The sequence below is a fragment of the Lonchura striata genome, chromosome 14 (assembly GCF_050655825.1).
Source record: "Lonchura striata isolate lonStrDom1 chromosome 14, ASM5065582v1, whole genome shotgun sequence".
Taxonomy (NCBI): Eukaryota; Metazoa; Chordata; class Aves; order Passeriformes; family Estrildidae; genus Lonchura; species Lonchura striata.
The window spans coordinates 16376583-16390643 of NC_140716.1; the positions used below are offsets into that span (position 1 = coordinate 16376583).

General features: G+C 50.5%; 1 protein-coding gene and 1 pseudogene across 2 annotated transcripts in view; one reads left to right on the top strand and one right to left on the bottom strand.

Annotated features, from left to right (window-relative positions):
* The window catches only part of LOC146766098 (uncharacterized), a 36656-nt pseudogene extending 26604 nt beyond the window's left edge, over positions 1 to 10052 (top strand). The window contains exons 2-9 of the transcript XR_014958503.1: positions 2392 to 2607; positions 3528 to 3828; positions 4526 to 4728; positions 5114 to 5273; positions 6600 to 6715; positions 7486 to 7665; positions 8185 to 8284; positions 9237 to 10052. The product of XR_014958503.1 is annotated as an uncharacterized LOC146766098 (transcript). The remainder of the gene's footprint in view (positions 1 to 2391; positions 2608 to 3527; positions 3829 to 4525; positions 4729 to 5113; positions 5274 to 6599; positions 6716 to 7485; positions 7666 to 8184; positions 8285 to 9236) is intronic.
* Positions 10053 to 10185: 133 nt separating this feature from the next.
* On the bottom strand, positions 10186 to 12420 carry LOC110470227 (uncharacterized). Its single transcript, XM_021529710.4, has 3 exons — positions 12020 to 12420; positions 11715 to 11887; positions 10186 to 10983 (listed from the first exon to the last, which is right to left on the bottom strand). The coding sequence occupies exons 1-3, from the start codon at positions 12417 to 12419 to the stop codon at positions 10606 to 10608; spliced, it is 951 nt and encodes a 316-aa protein (XP_021385385.4). The 5' UTR covers position 12420; the 3' UTR covers positions 10186 to 10605.
* Between the last annotated feature and the right edge of the window lie 1641 nt (positions 12421 to 14061).

A 14061-nucleotide genomic window follows, 5' to 3' on the forward strand; every position in this document is an offset into this window, starting at 1 on the left:
TTCTGGGGATGGTGACTCTGCAGATATCTTGTGTAACTCACTGACTCATGATTTCTGGGAGTATAGTTTTCCTGTACAAAGCTGGTTCCCTTTGACAAACTGAAACATTTTTGAACAATTTAACTCCTTACAATTCAAACTGCGCTGAATATTCTCACACCACATGCAAAAGATCTGATTGTCCACTTCAACTCTGCTTTTTCCCCAGGAAAGGTTCTCTGATTTCCCCTCTGAATGAGTTGGGCTGTGAGCAGTAAATAACCAAGGGGGTGGGCCAAGAAAAGCAATATGAAAACACAACCAGTTTTCAGACTAAGCAGGACATTTGTAAGGATTTGTAAGGATTATGTTTAACTCTTCCTCAAGACTGATACTAGTCAAGGAGATGACTGGAGTTAGGCTTTGACATAACTTTCTGATGAGGCTTTGTTAAGATGTCTCAAGCAGTTTGGGGAAGATTTTCCTTCATTCCACCCAATGACACTGTATGACTGCATTTTAATTATCTTAAAAGGCATTTTTAAAGCGACTGCATGCTGAGCATCCTGTGAGAAGCTGACTGTTGCTATCATGCTGGCATGGTAGTGTGGAAGGAGGGTTTTAGAAAGGCCTTGGGAATGGGAAACTGAGGAAAATATCTGGGACAGAAGCTTATAAAAATGTCCCAGCTTCTAGTCCTTAGTACAGCTCATCTGTCTCATACTGAGAGATCTTAAAGCTGTGAGAGCACTGAAGCAAAACTCCACCCTTGAGAGATGCCAATATAGAGACATTCCACTGAATCCCTGAATGGTTTGGGTTGGGAGGGACCTTAAAGGTCATCTTGTTCCATCCCTCTGCCCTAGGGACACCTTTCACTAGACCAGATAGCTCCAACCTGGCCTTGGACAATTCCAGGGATCCAGGGGCAGCCACAGCTTCTCTGGACAATGTGTGCCAGGGCCTCACCACCTTCATCATAAAACTTTCATTCCTTATTCATGTAATCTAGATCTAGCCTCTCCCACTTTAAAACCAATACACCTCATCCTGTCAGTAGGGCTAAAAAGTGTGTCCCTTTCTTAGTACTGAAAGGCCACTGTAAGATCTCCCTGGAGCCTTCTCCTCTCCAGGTGAGCACCCCCAGCTCTCCCAGCCTGGCTTCAGAGCAGCGGGGCTCCAGCCCCTGGGGCATCTCTGTGGCCTCCTCTGAACTCTCTCCAGCAGCTCCCCGTCCTGCTGCTGTTGGACCCCAGGGCTGGAGGCAGCTCTGCAGGTGGAGTCTCACCTGAGCAGCACAGAGGGGCAGAGTTCTCCCCCACCCCTGCCGCCCACGCTGCAGGATCAGCCCAGCACACAGTGGGGTTTTGGGGCTGCCAGGGGATCTTGCCATGTTGACTGGAACATTGCGGATGCAGCCATTCAGCCAATTCCCTATCCATTGAATAATCCACCCATCAAACCCTACCTCTTCAATTAAGAGACCAGGTATTGTGTGGGATGTGTCCAAGGCCTTGCAGAAGACAGATGACATCAGTTGCTCTTCCCTTGTTTTCCAGGACAGTCGAAGGCCACCAGATTAATCAGGTGGGTGGAAAATAGTTCCCAGCACAGGGCTGTCCCTTGGTATCCAAGTATCCTGGAGGCACTTCTCCAGGGGTAACCACTTCTCCTTACTCTTCTGCCTTTCATGTGATTTCTTCTTTAATGTTTGTTCCCTGGAGCTATTTACAGAGCCAGAAAGCCTGTTTCTGAAATACCAGAAGCCTCTTTCTGAATGGCCTCATCAATTCCTCCTGGAAAAACAGCTTGTGAAGGGAACAGTAAGTAGAAGGAAAGAAATTAGGAAGCTCATGAAATTGCAAAACTCCACCAAACCTCCACCTTAATTCTGTGTACTGGTGTCCTGTCCTATATATGTGTGTTTGTGTGTAGTTTATGTTTGTAAAAACCACAGAGTGTTTAATGCTAGAGAAAAATGTAAACTCTTAAATATTGTTGTGTAATAATTGCTACCTGAAAGGTTAGTTGAGGTTGCAGATCTCTTTTAGAATTAAAAGTTAATGTTACTGTACAAGACCACATCAGTACTGGCTTCCCAGTTCACCTGCTCACACATGGATCAGCTCTCTGCTCACAGAACAAGAATAGCAGGATGAACTCTGCTCAGATTTCCCCCTCCAGCTTCCTCCACGATGTGGATCTGGCCATGAATGGGAAATTCAGGCTGAGCAAACATGAAAAGTGTTTCTGAGGAGAAAGATGGGGCAGCAGATGCCACATTTGTACTAACTAGTCAATCCCAGCCACCTTCTGAGTCCTTGTGTGCTGCTGTCCAGAACCAAAGAGATGTTGTGAGTATTGCCCAGGTGTTGCTTACATCCCTGCATTGTTCCTTACCTTGGTGTGCAGTACACCTGCTGTTCCCAGAGAACACCACCCATCCTGTCCTCAGAGGTGGCCCCACTGCCATTGCCCTCTACAGAGGCCACAGAAGCAGTTTTGTGCCAGGGAAAATGCTGCTGGAGACCAGCCTGCTGGATGCCTTTGTGTACATGAGCATGAGGAACAGGACCCAGAGCTGCTGCAGACCATGACCCCTGGCAGACCTGCCTTCCTAGAAAAGCAGTGAGGGGCTCTTGCTGGGCAGGGCTGGGAGCATGGCTGGACACTAGAGCTGCTCCTGCCAGATGGGCTCACTGCAGCCTTGTGCCCCAAACACTGATAGGACTGGGAGACAAGTGCCACCTCCACAGCAGGGTCTCCTCATGGCAGTATTGAGTCCCATCCTTGTCTAAGGCCATAGATATCCCCCTCTCCACATGGGTCCTAGTGCAGCTTCAGAACTAAGTACTTGAGGAATTTTCTGATCAGTTGATTGCTGGCTGTAACATTTATATTTTATTGTTTATGAAAGTGTAATTGTCAATGTAATAAATTCTTCAGGACTCCTTTCAATTAGAAAAGGTTTTTCTTAGGTTCAGATTGGAATTTCAGGTCAAAATGAGGGTGAGGAAGGGACCTCAGCACTGCTTGCCTGACTCAGGAGGAAATCCCTGTTTCCTCCAGACCAAGGACTGGAAGCAGGATTACTGCTCATCTGGGTTCAGTTCACTTTCTTTTTTATTTTTGGGTTTATTTTTGCCTTTGTGGGTTAAAGATTAAGAAAGCTGAAGAGGGACTTTGGACAGGGGCCTCGAGGGACAGGACAAGGGGGAATGGCTTTAAGATGGAGGACAGTTTAGGTTGGGTATTATAAAGAAATTCTTCCTTGTGAGAGTGGTAAGGCAAGATTGCCCAGAGCAGCTGTGGCTGCCCCATCTCTGGAAGAGTCCAAGGCCAGGTTGGATAGGGCTTGGAGCAACCTGGGATAGTGAAAGGTGTCCTTGCCCCTGTGGGGCTGGATGGGCTTTAAGATCCCTTCCAATCCAAACCATTTTGTGATTTTGATTATATCCTCTTGCCTCACCAGGGAGCCTCAGGAGGTGTTCAGGTGAACAAGAGGTAATGCTGTGAGCGGCTGTCACTCCACCTGAATGAAATGACAGTGTCAGTGGTGGCAACAGCTTTTGTGTCTCCCCGCAGGTGACCATGGGGACACCACTGGGGAAGAACTTGTACATCAGCTTCACAGTGCCAGGCCCTCCTGCCATCTGCATCAGTGAGCTGTGCCTGGCCAGTGGCGATACCCATATCTGCTTCATGGAGCTGGAGGTGAAGCCTGGCACCAGCCTCAGAGGGCTCAACTTGGTGTTCTTCTCTGGGAAGAACATACCAGCATCCCTTTGCAGGGCACTGTTGGAGTCACAGGGCTGTTGGTGTTTGTGCTGGATGGAGAACATGGGCATGGTAAGTCCAACAAAATGGGCCTGGTGTCTTCAAACACATGGGCAGGGGCTTGAGCAGTTTAGAGGAAACAGATGGAGGAGGGTGCACAACATGGGGAACAATTCTGCCTTGCCTTTCCTTTCCTGTCTTTCATTCCTGGTTTTTCCTCTATTTGTTCTGCCTGGGCTGTTCTGTCATACTCAAGTGAGAAGGTGATAAATCCTCCCCTGTGCCTCTGCTAATGCAGGAGAGTGGGAGGACCAAAAGTTTCTCCTGCTGGTACCAAGACAAGGGGATTTCAGGAGAAGCAGGGCCCACCAGGGCTGTGGGTTGTTCCCTCATGTCATGTTCACTGATGCTCTCTGAACCCTGCAGTGGTACTGCCTCCTCCTGATCCTCAGCTGGTGCTTTGTCAGCACCAGCTTTGTCAGTTCCTTTATCTTGTTCACCTTAACACATTCACATTCTTACTCATGTTCACCTTAATTTCTGTCTGGGCTGCATGAAGATGACTGCATCTCAGAGGAACCTTGATCTTTCTGGAAACACGTTCACAGCAAGCAGCTTCCTTGCAGCTTTACTTGGCCTCAGTCACAACCATTACTGTGTTTCTCATTTCTTGAGTTCTCCTTGTTGCCAGCTTTGAGTCCTGTCAGGCTCAAAGTTCAGCCTAACACTATCTAGATATTAATCTCATCTATTTCCCTGGCATTTCCAGATGGGACAAACCTGATCTCCAAGAACATCTCTGTTACTAGTGAAGGCTCAGCACAATAGCTGCGTACAGCACCAATGGGATTCCTGCTGATGGGAAGGCAATGCCAGAGAACTTGGTGGATGCCTTGGTTTACATGTGTGAGCCTGCCACAGCTGGAGGACCCTTGGGCTTCCTTGGGCCATCTTACATTGTGCCCTGCAAGGGTGACAGCTGAGGTTACTTCTCTAGGAAGGTTTGGGGTGTGAAGAGGGAACAATAGGTTAATGAAATGCAGGGGCAGGTATTGTGTAGCTTGGAAAACTCTGTCCTGGAGGACAAACTCTTAGGTGTGGAAGTCTGGCTGTAATGAGGCAGCAATCTTATTCCTGCAGAAACTAGTCAGATCAATTAAACTTTCTCTGTCCAAGCTCACATAGTCTCCAGCTGGAGGGGTAGGGTGGACCTATCTCTATGATGGCTCTGTGAAAGCTGGCTTCAGCTCCAGCTTCAGTTCCAGCTCCAGCTCCCGCCAACTCTCCATCATCCAGCGCCAGGAATTGGGGCCCAGGGTGGGATTTAGAGGTGGGACAAAGGTGTTAATCATCTAAGTGAGTTTTGACTTTTCTGGGGACAGGCCCGTGTCCCTGAGCTGCTGTGGCAATGCCAGCACAGGACTGCAGTTTGCCTTGTCAGAGCCTTCTCCTGGGCTGTGGAACAGCTGTCCCCAGCACGCCTTCGCCACAGATCTCCACCTCTGCTTCGTCACACCCAGTGAGTGAAGCAGGGTATCCCACCAGGCTGGGGTGGGAGGGCTGGGACAGGGGCTGACCTCAGCTTTCCATGGCATGGGAGAGGGGCTTTTGGGCAGCCTTCTGCTGTGAAAGAGGATGCACTGGAAGAGAACTGGTACACACACCAATGTGTGGATGTGGGGCTGCCAGCCCAAGAGAACACCTGCACCTACAGCTCCAACGTGGGCTTGTATGGGCTTGGAACAGGCTGCCCAGAGAAGCTGTGGCTGCCCATCCCTGGGAGTATCCAAGACCAGGTTGGAGGAGCTTGGTGGAACCTGGGATAGTGGAAGGTGTCCCTGCCCATGGCAGTGGGTGGGCCAAGATGAGCTTTAAAGTCCCTTCCAACCCAAACTGTTCTATGATGATTCTGTGATATGAAGGTGGCCACGTATTTCATTTGAGTTGTCTCTGCTCAGGCCAGGCTGAGCCCTGATCTGTCACCCTGTTCTTTTAAAAGTTCTTTTAAAAGTTTTCTATACCTTCTGATGTTTACATATTTCTACTAAAGTTTCTTACGCACTGTCATGTAAATAATAATTGTTTTACATTCTTTGTAGGAAGAGAGAATTGATAGACTGTTAGTTTAACCAGTGTAGTTAGAGAAGTAGTAATTTCATCTTCCAATCCACTATCACTTTTAGAATTCTATATATTGCAAAGTCAGAAATAAAAGTTCCTTCCTTTTACTCTTTTAATCTTAGTGTGCTTGCGTGAGTTATTTCATGTCATAGTGTGACACTGATCAGGATTTCTTTCTGCAGGGTTACATTTGCAGCAATGGCAGGAACCCCCCTGCTCCACGTCTCTCATGGTGGTGGGGGCAGTCAGGGAAACTGCCAGCACACCCTCCAATCTCAGCCCATCTGTGGAAACCAATTCCTGTGTCTCAGTGCTGACCCAGAGTCAGGAAAGCACAGGGGGGTCTCCAGCCTCTGCAAAGACTACACTTGGATCAGTGTGCCAAGATCTGGCAAAATGAGAATTCCTCTTCCACCCTTCTGAGAGGGGCAAGAGTTCGTGTCTCCCTCCTCTCCCAGCATAAGAGACTGCTCTGTCCTGGCCCTTGTGGTGAGATGAGGAACATGCCCCTTCTTCACTCTCCTGGGAGGCTGTCAAAGGAGCCAAGCTGGTGTACAGTGGTAGAAGGCCAGAAGTAAAGACTCACCCGGCAGGAGAGGGCAGAGGAGAATGGGAGGCAGAGGAGGGTGGGATGAAGCCAAGTGTTTTGGAAGGGACACATAGCCAGGAGCTTACTACCAGTCCTGAACTGCACCCAGAAAAAACACATATACTCTTCCCCTAAACTGTTCCATGTGAAACCTGCACCACAAGAGGATGCTGAAAAGTTTGGAGAGGGTGTTGGTGAACTCCTTGGAGGAGGAGTGTTCCTCCAGTGTCTCTGACCTCTACCTGCAAGGCTGATACCCAGCTCTTTGTGCCCAGTTCAAGTGCCCTCTTCCCTTGTAATTGCTCATCCACAGCTGCCTTATCAGGACAGTCCCTGCTCCAGCCCACCCTGCAGGCTGGCACTGGAGTGAGAGGACCTTGAGGATCAGTGGTGGGCACTGGGATTTCAGTGAGGGGAGCAGGAGACAACCTGACCTGGGCTCCTCGTGAGGCCAAGCTGGAGGGCCCCATGAGGAATAGCAGTCTCTGCTGATCCTTGTGGGGTCTGCCAGACAAACCTAAACCCACAAAGCAAACAGCCCTTTGCAGTCCAGAGGACTCTGCTTCCCAACTCTTGCATTTATTCAAAGTACCCAGACCAAACAGTCACTTCCAGAAGCCATAGGGACTACAACTTTTGAAGGAAAAAGTGTTTCTGGGTTTTGGCTGGATTTGTAAGGAAGAGAAGACTTTGCTGCTATGCTCTGTCTCCCTAACCCAAATGCCTTTTTGACCAGTTGAAAAATTTCAGTCAATTCTGACTAGTGGGTTGACGTACAAAGTGCAGTAAAAAGTATTCTGTTGGGTGGGATGATGACCTCAAGTCCCTTTTGTGACCAAAAGAAAAGTTGAGCATGTGCTCAAGTTACCTGTGATGCAGCACAGCAGCATGATTTCAGAGCAGGGGGGAGAGAAAGGTGAAGAGCATGGGAGCAGCAAGGCACAAAGTCATGGGAGAAGTATGATCCCTGACACCAGAGGGTTTCTGACGACCCAAAATGCGCTGTTGTTTCTTGGCAGAGCTTACCATGACATGTGTGGACTCACTGGTGAATGTCTGGGCTCAACAGTCAGAGCAGGAGCAGTCCATCAAAACCTGTCTCCAGGGATTCTTGGTCATCTCTTCTTCATGGATAGGAGACTTCTGAAAACCAGTCTCGAGTGTGTCACCCCCAAAAATATGCCATTCATATCATACAGCGGTGGTAAGTAGGAGGGACTCTGCTTCCAGCACAGTCAGCGGGGCTAGGACCAGGGCTAGGTGACATCTCTACAGGAGAGGGCACATGTGGGCAAAGCACTGGCCTTAAGTGAGGAGGCTCTTGCTTTTGGACCTGTTGCTCAACAGTCAGGAAGCCCCAAGCAGCTACTGGCACTCAGGCTGGAACTGTCCAGAGCTGTGATGTCACAAGGGCTGTAATGGAAGAAAAATAGTGGGAGGCTGAGACAGCCCAACCTGCTGTTGCCCAGAGAAGCTGTGGCTGCCCCACCCCTGAAAGTGTTCCAGGCCAGGTTGGGTGGGGCTTGGAGCAACCTAGGATAGTGGAAGATGTTCCTGTCCATGGCAGGGGATTGGACTAGATGGCCTTTAAAGGTTCCTTTCAACTCAACCCAACCCAACCTGGCCCAATCCAACCCATTCTATGACTCTGTGTGACCTCTTAGGGCCCCCAGTGCTGGGAAAGGTCATGGCTGTAAATGCCTCTTCTATGCCTTTGTTGCCTCATCTTCCTTCCAGGGCTGGGAAATTTCCCTGTTTGTTATGGGATCTCTCCTGCTGCTCTTATTGTTTGTTGGCCTGGCTTTCTATTTCATCAAAAGTTGAAAAACCACCACTGTATCTGCTGTGCATCCCCCACCCTCTCCTTCCCCAGGGCCTCCCCTCTAACTGCTGCAGAGACTGGCTCCTTCACTCAGCTACACTGCCTTCAGACTGTTCAACATGATGCTCTGCATTCTTGCAGCAAAATCCCTTCCTTTTCACAAATCCCCTTTGTTTCTGACAGAGCAGACTGCAGGTTTTGCGGGAGGTTGAGATAACACCAGTAAATCCTGGATGATGCTGGGAATATCAGCAGGTGCAGTGTAAGAGCCATCAGTGGCACTGACAACATGTTGTGGTGGGAGAGTAGAAAGCTGAAGGCATGTGGCACACAACAGATGATGCTCTGGCCACAGGGAAGAGCTCTTCCTTGGAGCAAGATTACCTGGGTGGGAAACACCTTCCACATTATAACATGACACCACATTAAATAATAACTTGGTGTTCCCTAATGTGGTCAGGAGGCAAACAGCAGCTGAACACTCAGGCTGTACATCTGTCTGAAATAAATGTTACAGTGGATGGTTATTTAACAAGCCCAGGTGATTTATTTTTATTAATTTTGGCTGGGTTTTTTTTAGCACTGGATAAAGGGCTGATGTGCAAGAGTTAGAAATGAGGAAAGTTCTTAGAATACATTTGGGGAATAGAAAAGCCAGTATATATATTGGTAGATACATATATATTTTTAAAATAATTTAAGAAATAGCCCAAGTCAGATTTAGGGAAGCTCTTTCAGAAACCAGCATGGTTTTATGTACATGTGCCAGGGAATAGCAGCTGTTCTGCTCCTCTTTTCCTCTGAAACTTTAACAGAGACATTAGGAAACTGTGATTGCTGAGTGCTGGTCCTCCAGCCTCTTCTTTTCAAACCTGAGGTGCAGATTAGCTGCCTTGTGCAAAAGAGCAGAGCAACTGATCATGTGTTTTTCTTCATCTGTTGCTTTTCAGATGTCCACAAAATTACACCAACATCAAAATGAATGACTGCAGGCAGATGGCAGAAGATTTCTAGTTCTCTTGGGCACAGCCCTGGAGCCAGAAATGTGTCTTGGGGGAGCAGAGCGGGTGTCCGGCTCCCTCAAACACTGGGGCTGCTGCACAAACCTGCCACATGCACCTACATCTATGCATACGTGTACAGCTCTGTATGTGTGCCTCTGTACAAACACCTCAATTGGTTATTACCCTTCTTAATTTTGACCTTGGCCTCAAAGAGACCTGAGAAAAAGGCTGGGAAATTCTCAAAGGCACAGGTTGTGCCAAGCGTGGTGCCCATGCAGACAAAAGCCTGCTTGGCTGATGCAGAGGAAGAACACATGCTCTGCCTCCTCTCAGGATTCACTACTGGGTGCTGAGCCAAGGCCACTGCCATCAGACCCTTCCTCCTGATAGACAAGGCCAGTCTCTGGTCCTTCTGGACTCCAGCCTCCCCTGTGCCCTTCTGGTCCAGGCAAGCTCTAGGGAGAGCCCTTGCAACTGGGATCACAACCAGGAGGGTATCCTTCCCAGGGAAATTGGTTAGAGGAGAGCTGAACACCCAGGTAATCAGCTCCTGCCCAGGTACAACTCTTATTGGTATGGTCCTACCCATATCTTGCCAGACAGTGGGCAGCACCAGTACCAGACTCCAGATCTGCTGGGTCTGTGGGGTGAGGAGGATGGAATCTCCTCAGTAAAAGATTGTTTCCTACAAGTCTGATCTATCCTTAAGGGTGCAGGACCTGATACCAAGCTCCAACAACATCGTGTGTGGAGTGCTGGTCTCACCTCATGAGTTTCTGCACCTTGTGCAGTTCCGTGCATGGTGACAGTGACACAGACAGATCCAGCCTGCTCACTGGCCAGGTGAGGGGTAGGGCATATGTGGATACTGATCACACACTGGTTCTGAACCGTGGTGTAGACAGATTTTTACTGAACAAGGTTCTGTGGAGGGGAGGGCAAGATTGATCATCACGGCATTGATTCTCACAAGAAGGAAGCCTCCTGTATCCTTGGAGTCCCACCTCCCTGCTGGGTCCACATTAGCTGCATCTTCTCCTTACAGGCAACTGCCTTCTGCTGAGGTCCATGGGCCCCAGCCAGCTCCAGTGCCAGCCAGGATTAGCAGCACAGGAGGAGCAAAGCCTCAGCCTTCCACTGCCCAGCCTCTTGTGCCAGGCAGCGCCTTCCAGTCAGCAGGTCTGGGAACATGAGGCACCAGGGACCTTATCTGCTGGGTGCTGCATGTAATCCTTGAGCAGCCTCTGAGAGATGGTTGTTCCTCTCGGCTTCCTTAGCACAGCACTGCTGGCACACACAGGCCTTGCAGGAGCTCAGATCAGCTCCATCTTGAACTGGCTGAAGTTTGCCATGGTGGGCGAGGGCTCAGCCATGCTGCTGAAGGGGCCACAGGGCTGGGTGGCTGGCACAGCGCCGTGGCTCACGGTGGAGCTGAGCTGCTGCAGTGTCATCAGCACCTCTTGTTGCAGCCGCTGCTGGTGCTCCTGCTGGCGTTCCAGGCAGCACTGCCGCTCCAGCACCGCATGCAGGGCCTGGCTCAGCTTCTGCACCTCCATCTGTACAGCATCCAGCTTCTCAGCAATGGCAGGGCAGCTGGGAGCAGTGGGGGGCACTGGTCCACCCCAAGCAAGGCTGTGATTTCCTGGACCCACAGAGTTTGGCAAGGCAGTCTGAGTACTGACATCTTTGACCTGGAATAGTGGGAGGCAGGAGAGAAGGGAATGTGAAGTATTATCAGCTGCTCGTTCAATGGCATTTAACAAGAGATTTATTCTGCACTTAGCTACAAGGCTCAGAGAAGAGCTCTCAGAGAAAGGCATCACCTTGCTGAAGACCTCGGGACCTCACCATGAACTGTACTTCAGTCCCACCCAGCCCCTAGGCTGTTGCTCCACAGGAGCCCCTGGTGCACCATGTTGTTAGCACATGCTGACCCATCCTGGGTGAGCGCTGCTGAATGGCAGTGGGGCTGCCCATGCTGATGCCAGGCTTGTGTTTGCTCTCTGCAGGGACAGAAACAACATACCCTGGATTTTGCTTTATAGCCTTGGGTGGCTGGAAGAACCTCCTGAGATGGTATTGACACCAAGTCTTAAAAAGAGGTTTGTGAGCAGCTGGTTGGAGGACAAGCCTGGCGTGACTGGCATCTCCATGGCCAGCAGCGAGTGCTGGCTGGAGGTGGGGGGGCGCATGGCCTCACCCCCACGTGGGAAGAGGGGCTTCCCAGATATATTTGCCAAGTGCCAGGGTTAGCATTGCTGGGGAGTGCAGCTAGCAGAGGTTGGGGGCACTCTGGGAGCCTTTCACCCCCAGAAGCCTGCCCCACCACATGGTGTAGATGCAGCAGGGTTCTGTGCAGGGCTGGCCAGATGGCAGCAGCTCCTGGCTGGAGCACATGGACTCTCCCATCCTGCCATCCTACCTTTTTCTGCAGGAGGATAGCCCTGTCCACTGTCTTCTTTTTCACCATCAGGGCTGAGTTCTGAGTGGAGGGTGTTACCAGCTGCCCTCGGCTGGACAGTGACTGGGGCAGGGGGGCAAGAGCCCCCAGAGCAGTCCCTGAAGCCAGGGCTGTGCCTGTGGAGCTATCATCACCTGCAACAATAGAGAGAGAAACACCTCAAAAGGAGGCCCTTGAGGGGTCTCCAGTGGGGAATGGGGCCCTTTCATGAGCCCAGCAGTGCCAAGGAAGTGGCCACGGTAAACCCCAGTGGGGCCAGGACTTACCATTCGCCAGCTCCATAGCCAAAGTGTCCCCAAGCTGCCCACCGTCCTTGCAGAGTGAGGCCACACTGACAATCTGGATGCCTTCCTTGGTGTCCTGGCTGCCATCACAGCAGGGTGCCCGGCTGCCCATAGGATCCCCAGCGGGCAGTGCAGGGTGCCGGGTGCCCAGCCTGGGGGGCTCAGCCTCATGCCCCTGCAGTGGGGGCCAGGGCTGGTCCCCATCCCAGCCAGCTGCTGCTGACCCCGGTTCCACACTTTTCCTCTTGAGGAAGAGGTACACGGCCTGTGGCGTCACCCGGATGTCATCCAGCTCCAGCACCTTCTTGATCTTGCGGAAGCTCAGCCCAGCCCTGCGCAGCTCCACGATCCTCCTCTTGGCATGGTCATCCAGCCGGCCCATTGCTGCCAGAACTCCTCCTGCGCCCAGCACCTACATCCCTGGAGTGTGTCTGTGGTGGGGATGCTGGCACCCCCCAGGCAGCTCTATGCCCCGTGATGGTGCTCAGGCTCAGCTAGTGCCTTGCTGCCAGGCTGCTGGCTCTTGCTCTGTGTCCATGTGGTGCCATCCCCAGCAGTGACACGGTTCCCAGGTGGAATGGGTGAAGGATGTGGCTCTTCCCACCAGAGTGAATATGGACAGCCCTTGAGCACGTGGAGCCCCTTTAGAGAGAGGGATCCAGCTTGGTCCCCCAGTCTGCCAAGGGCACAGAGGATGGTGATGGGCTTGGCTCTGCCCAGTGTCCTAAACTGGACATCAATCCCACCCTACCAGCAGCACAGTGAGGAATCAGAAGCAGTCAGGATCTCAAGCAGCAACTCAATGTCTCAGGAAGCCTGGAGAGAGTCCTGGCAAGTGACAGTTCATCGCACAAGGCTGGCAGGACCCCATTGTGTTTCCCTGGTGGCCCAGAAGGTCACAGCAAGCAGAACTGTAGAAAATCCATGTGCGAACTGCTGGTGCTGCAGAGCCCGTCCTTGGGTCTGGAGACAACACTGTCCTGTACCTTTGGGAGAAGCAAATGCAACCACTGATACACTCATAAAGAAGGCACAACTATAATATAAGCACTTTCTGTGCTTCCCCTCTCACACCAGGTACATGCCTATACCACAGAGGAATATACCTATATATGTCTATACATGCCACATGTATGTGTCTAAACAACTATGGTGGAGAATATTTTTCTACCAAATTCCTTAATCTGTAGGCATTTCTTGGGCCCTCAGCACTACAACCACTCCCTAAAGGACATACGTTTAGGTTTCAGTTCACTAAAACCAGAATCTTCTAAGAATTCCCAGAACGCAGCAAAACACTTCTGATTAAAGATTACCTCAAGTGGCTGCTGCCAAGCAGATGTGATATAAGAATCTTTTCCAAACCACACTTCCCAAGGTACACATGGATCTTAAAAAAGACAGTAATGTTTTATGTTGGGCAAGAAAGCACAGAGACTATTGGACATCAGCCTCAGGGAGAAATGGAGCCACATAATTTGATAGAGTGCCCCTCTGCATCTTACTTGTTCTATGGCAAGAGGAAGACACATTAGTTCCAGAGATGTAGGCTCTACTTTGATCTAGCTCTGTTTATGTCTAGAGGCCACCCCATGCCCTGCTTGTGTGCATTATGGACCTTGTAGATAAGAGCTGAGGAAGGGGGTATTGGAAAACAGACATCCTTGGATGCAGACAGTACAACTGCAGAGCAAGAACAAAAGGTCAGAAATTCTCAACCTACTCCACATCAAAAGATGCTCCAAGGAGACCACCACCTTAAAGCTGCAAGTATGAGAAGCTTAAGCCCTGGAAATATACTCTGTCTCCAGTGTCTCCAGACACAGCCAGAGGACACTGGAGTATCTGAGCAGCTGGTGACAGAAACATATCATTTACATAAATGTCAGGAAAGCCAACAGCCACAGCTGCAGCCTTCACCCAGCCTTCACAGGGAAGATGAGGAGACCACCTTGGAGGAGCACCAACTCCACACTACATCTCCTCCAGTTTCCTCTCCACTAAAAGTGTTGCTCTCTGTATAC